A 5,557-nucleotide genomic window follows, 5' to 3' on the forward strand; every position below is an offset into this window, starting at 1 on the left:
TGGCTGGGATGATTTAGTTGGGGATTGGTCCTGCTTTGAGCAAGGGGTTGGACTAGATGACCTCCTGAGGTCACCTTCTAACCCTGATATTCTATGGCTCTATGTCAGGGGTGCTCTGCCCAAACACCAGGGTCTGGCTCCCTTTGCAGTATTGGGGCCCAAAGCTTTACAGCTTCCTGTGTCTTAAAAGTGGTGTAAGACGGTGAATGAATGCAAACAGCACCTCGTATTGTGGAACAGACAAGAGGGTGTGTGTTCTGTTACAAGCAGGGCTTTGAGTCAAAGAATCTCTCAATATTCAGGCTTCCTCATGAAATTTGCATGTGGTGGCCTGGCTGCCTTAAGCATCGGGGTGTCTGGGTTTAGGCTGGAAATCTTACCTTTTCCTTAAAACGCTTTTAAATCTCATGGGGAAAATTGTCTTCCTTATTGACAATATTTATTCAAAATAGAAGCTAGAAAAATATGCCCACCAAATGTAACTCAGAAATTACCAGAAAAAAAAAACCCCCACCACCAAAACACACAACTCTTAACATCAGAGCTACATATAATTAGTTCAATGTTTTGGGCTCACCTGCTCCCCCCCTAGAACTTTTCACAATAGTCCCTGGGGTCACAATTGGCTAGTACCAACATTTTGGAACCTGATTGCCTGAAGTTAGGTATCTAGATCTGTATTTCAGCACCTAAACAAGTCACCCGATTTTCAGGTGTTGAGCTCCTACAGCTTCTGCTAAGGTCAGTGAATTGTGGAGGCTCAGCATCTCTAAAAATCAGGCTATTTATGTTGGTGCCCAGATATGGTATATAAGTGCCTAACTTTTGACACTCAAATTTGGTTTTAGTGTATTGGGGGAGATTTTACATCTTTCAGTGAAGCATCAGGTATTGGGAACTGCCAAAGCAGGTGGATGAAGAACCAGTCCAGGATAGCAGAAGATTAGAAATGATCTGCTAATGGTCTGATTTAGTACAGTGACCTATAAAGTTCACAAAGAGCATGGGCTTGAGCCGGCAGGCTGTTGATCTTTGTGTCCAAAACTTCTATTGATTTGAAAGTGAATTGAAAGTGCTAGGCAACACACAAGAGCCACACAGCATCATCCAGGCTCTACATGAATTTAGCAAGTGAATCTAGGATATTAATGTATTTAATTTTACATATCTTATTAGAGATACAATTTAAAATGTTACTTTCCCCTTATTATGAAAAAGTTTTATTTCCTTACTCCCCACTCCTCCTAATTGACCCACTCTTGCTTTTCCTGTAGATGGCCAAATCTGAACCTCGGGAAAGAAACTATGACAACATGGTAAAAATGCTGGAGGACCTGAACAGGGATTTAGAAAAACTTCTGGAAGAAATGGAGAAACTATCAGGTGTGGCTTTTTTCTGGGGAGGATATAGATTTGCTGCTAGAGGATGAAGGCATTACAGCAGTGCATAGAAATAATAATAGTAAACATGCAAGAGTAGAGGAGAGTAGACTTCAAACTTCTCTGTGTAGCAGAAATATAAGAGGAGAAAGATTGAGATCTACTAATCTGTTAATGAGATTGAGTTCTACTAATGACCACAATGTATTAAACTGAGGGATGTGTCTGGTGGAGAACATCAGTACGTGAAATCCTTAGTTACTACAGACAGTGGTATAAATGGCTGCAGAAACAGACTGGTCATATTTAACATAATTAGTAATCTGGAAGGCGTTTCTGAGCTCAGCTCATAAATGAAATTCAAAGATAATACTAAAGTGGGAGGAGTCGGTAGTGAGAGCAGAAAATAATACAAAGGAATTTACAGAGCTTAAAAACATAATTAGAACATAAACATAGATTCAGTTTGGAAGAACTGGTACCTCCAGGATCAGAGAATGCCAAACATTAATTATCCAACTGGGAAAATAAAAGATGAATTTAATCTCAATTTTGTATGCATAATGGGAAGGGGTTTAGATAAATCTTTCCACACATTTTTATGATTCCCTTCTAAGATTTCCCTGTAGCCTTCTCCTCTTCAAACAATGCAAGCTAAAGCATCTTAGCCACTCATCATAGATAAAGTGCTCATCTATGCTTACATTGTCAATTCTGGAAAACGCTAGTAGTTTAAGTGTTAAATTACTTATCATGCACTAGAATGGACATAACCAATGAGCAGAGGTGCCACCCAATCAAGGACCAGACTTAGAGCTGAGCTTGTCTCAGCAGAAAGTCCCTCTTTCAACTCATCTAAGATACTCGAAAGTGAAATATGGGGTGATTTCCTCCACCAATATGCCTGTGCATGTGTCTTTATTGTAAGGTCACATGGTTTGTAAATAGAGTCACTTATGCAAATGATGATTTGTTATCACAGGGTTGTTACTGAGCACAGGACTGCATATGCTATTTTCTTAGTTATTGCGTAGCTTCCCTAAATCACATATATTAATTTTTCAGTGTGCTCAGAATACTGCTTCTTACCTTCACATCTACAAAAAAGCAAGATCACACATTTCCCCACCCCCAGTCCTCAAACTCCACTAACTACTAGAGCTGGAGAAATACTGCAAAAAATAAAATAAAAAAATCTTTCAGCAAATAATTATTTACATTTATATCAAATTTGCTCATAATATGTTTGTATCCATTGTGCCCATTTTCTACAGATATTCCAGTGAATGAATTTATTGAAAGGGATGTTTACAGAATCATAAAATTTTAAGTGGGTTTTAAAGAATATTTGTGGAAAGTGAATTTCAGATTTGTTAACATGAATATCAGCACCAGATTCCAAGGTCTTGTCTACACTAGAAGTTTCCTTCAATTTTCTTACTGCTGCAGCACCAGTAGTAGCTAGGAACATTAGTGTAGAAATGCTGCTAGTGGTTCCAACATTTTAACTCCATAGTATTTTGAGACAGTCTGTATAAAAGTAGCTATAAAGTTTTATTGATATGCTCATGAGCACTGGTGGGTGTGAATTGTTTCTCATTGTAGGACTGCTTGTGAGGTGATGGGCAGTTTGTACCGATTTACTATGGTATTAATGGTGAATGCTTAACTGATTATCAGAGGATTGCTAACAGTAGTTTAACAAATTTATTTGGGCATAAGCTTTTGTGGGTAAAACGCCCACTTCTTTAGATGGATGGAGTGAAAATTACAGATGCAGGCATTATTATACTGCATCTGTAATTTTCACTCCATCCATATAAAGAAGTGGGCGTTTTACCCACAAAAGCTTATGCCCAAATAAATTTGTTAGTCTTTATTGTGCCACCGGACTCCTCGTTGTTTTTGTGGATACAGACTAACACAGCTAGCCCTCTGATACTTAACAGTAGTTTGTTAGTGTAGGCTGCCTAGGTACTTGGAGCTGTTCACATTGGCTTGATATTGTGGGACTGATTAGGAAAGATGGGATTGTGCAAACTGATTTGTTACTGCAGGGTTACTTGTGAACACTGAGCTGAGTGTGCTCTTTGGCTATTATTAGAGCTAATTAGAATTTTCCAACTGAACTTTTTCTGTCAAAAAATACCAATTCATCAAAAGCAAAATGTAGAAACTGTCGATTTCAACGAAATTTTGTTTCAAAAGAAAATTTGAAAAAGTGTTTTGGTAAGGTTGAAACATTATATTTCAGCTTTTTCAGAACAGAATGGTTTGATTTTCCATTTTGAAGTGACATTTCATTTCAGTGTTTTAAATTTGACATAATGTAAAATGAAAAAAATCAAAGTTGGAACAAAACATTTTGATTGACTCAAAAATTTTTAATTGCGTTTCATGAGAAATTTCATTTTTTGTTTAGTTTTCACTCTATTTTGTAATGGAAAAAAATCCAAAATTGCAGATTTTTCTGTGAACAGAAAAAATCACTTCCCACCCTGCTCAGTTTATTACATTGTAGGAACACTCAGCCAAGGATTAGAACTGGTACCCATTCATTCCCACTACTGTTTCCCTGAATATCAATTATTTCCCTGCCATCTGCCATCCCAACATTGCTGAATTTCTAATATCTGTTGGTTGGGTTGTTGCAGTGCAGGCAACCTGGATGGCATATGATATGGTGGTTATGCGTACCAACCCAGACTTGGCCAACTCCATGAGGCGACTGGAAGATGCATTCCTGAACTGCAAAGAAGAGATGGAAAAGAACTGGCAAGAGATGCTGAAGGAAACTAAAGGCACTGAACAAAAACAGGAATAAACAGTCCTCATATCGGTCGGTGAAATTGCAACAGTTAGGAGATCATTTCAGACTCATTTTTTTCAGTCATAAAATATCTACAGATGCCTTACAAATGGATTATCTTCTAGTTTATTAAGCATTATTGTTGTGGCTATATATACAAATGTGTTCTGCCAAATACATGTATTGTTGAAACAAAAAGTTAACAATGTCTCTGTTTTTATCTATTCTTATCCTATGATTTTAGGCATAGTATTATAATTATATTAATTATATTATATTTATCATATATACAACTGATCTTTTTTTGATATCTTCCTGGAGGATCCCAATCTGATTTACAAATTGTAAATTTAGGGATCTGTTTGCCCTCTTCTAAAAAGCAGATGCTTCTGCAATGGAACACAGCAGTTATTTTGCTTTAGCAACTGGCCTTAGGAAGAAAATCAAAGAGTGATTTCTCCAGTTGAAAGAACAGATACAATTCCAGATTGACCCAATATGGTTCAATATGGGATTGCAGAGTAGATGGACTAATAGTTGCAAAGTTGCATTATTATGCTCAGACATCCATAGTTATTTCATAGTCTTTCTTTGACTTTTTTAACCTTTTCTAGGGATTGTTTCTCAAAATTGTCCCAGAAAGAAAGCTGTTTTAATCCTCTCTCTGTTGTAAAGAAGTTGTATGTGTTATTACAGTGAGAATTGTATAGTGCTTGATGGCTACTGTATTGAATTATTTCAATTTTCTTACCATAGTGGAAAATGTTCTGTAAGGTGCAGATGTGGTGCACTCTGCACTTGACAATCTGGGGCAGGTCCTCTGGAGCAGAGGAAACCAAATAAGCCATATTCAAAGGCATTGATTTCCTGCTGCAATGGGATTCTGCAGTACAGCAGGTTAAAAAAAAATGTCTTTTTCAGTTGTAGTCAACATGTGAGCCAACAGCACCACCTAGTGACCAGCAGCCAACAAGTAAATAAATGCTTTAGCACTGGTGAAAGGCTGCGCTGATAGGGGATTTCATTCTCTAGGACTATCAGAAATCAGTCAGTCTCTTTGCCAAGCTTCTTTTCTATTTTATATTCCTATCAGTTTGTCTGGTATGGTTGTAAATATATTAGGTGATGGGGCTTGCCCACATTTCCATTGAAGAAACTATTATCTAAACCAGGGGTGGGCAAACTTTTTGGCCTGACGGCCAGATCGGGGTTCTGAAACTGTATGGAGGGCTGGGTAGGGAAGGCTGTGCCTCCCCAAACAGCCTGGCCCCCGCCCCCATCCGCCCCCTCCCACTTCCTGCCCCCTGACTGCCCCCCTCAGAACCCCTGACCCATCCAATCCCCCTTGCTCCTTGTCCCCTGACTGCC

General features: G+C 38.3%; 1 protein-coding gene across 1 annotated transcript; it reads left to right on the top strand.

The window, feature by feature from the left end:
• The first annotated feature begins 1,274 nt into the window (after positions 1-1,274).
• Positions 1,275-4,204, top strand: SYCE3 (synaptonemal complex central element protein 3). The gene is made up of 2 exons (XM_065410605.1): positions 1,275-1,383; positions 4,035-4,204. The coding sequence occupies exons 1-2, from the start codon at positions 1,275-1,277 to the stop codon at positions 4,202-4,204; spliced, it is 279 nt and encodes a 92-aa protein (XP_065266677.1).
• The last annotated feature ends 1,353 nt before the right edge of the window (positions 4,205-5,557 follow it).

This window comes from Emys orbicularis, chromosome 1 (genome assembly GCF_028017835.1).
Source record: "Emys orbicularis isolate rEmyOrb1 chromosome 1, rEmyOrb1.hap1, whole genome shotgun sequence".
NCBI classification, from domain to species: Eukaryota; Metazoa; Chordata; order Testudines; family Emydidae; genus Emys; species Emys orbicularis.

What these genes read in the sequence shown, in the direction of transcription:
- SYCE3 (XM_065410605.1), top strand. Translation starts at nt 1,275, where the DNA reads ATGGCCAAATCTGAACCTCGGGAAAGAAACTATGACAACATGGTAAAA. An exon ending in AGAAATGGAGAAACTATCAG is followed by an intron (nt 1,384 to 4,034) that starts GTGTGGCTTTTT and finishes GGGTTGTTGCAG; the next exon opens with TGCAGGCAACCTGGATGGCA.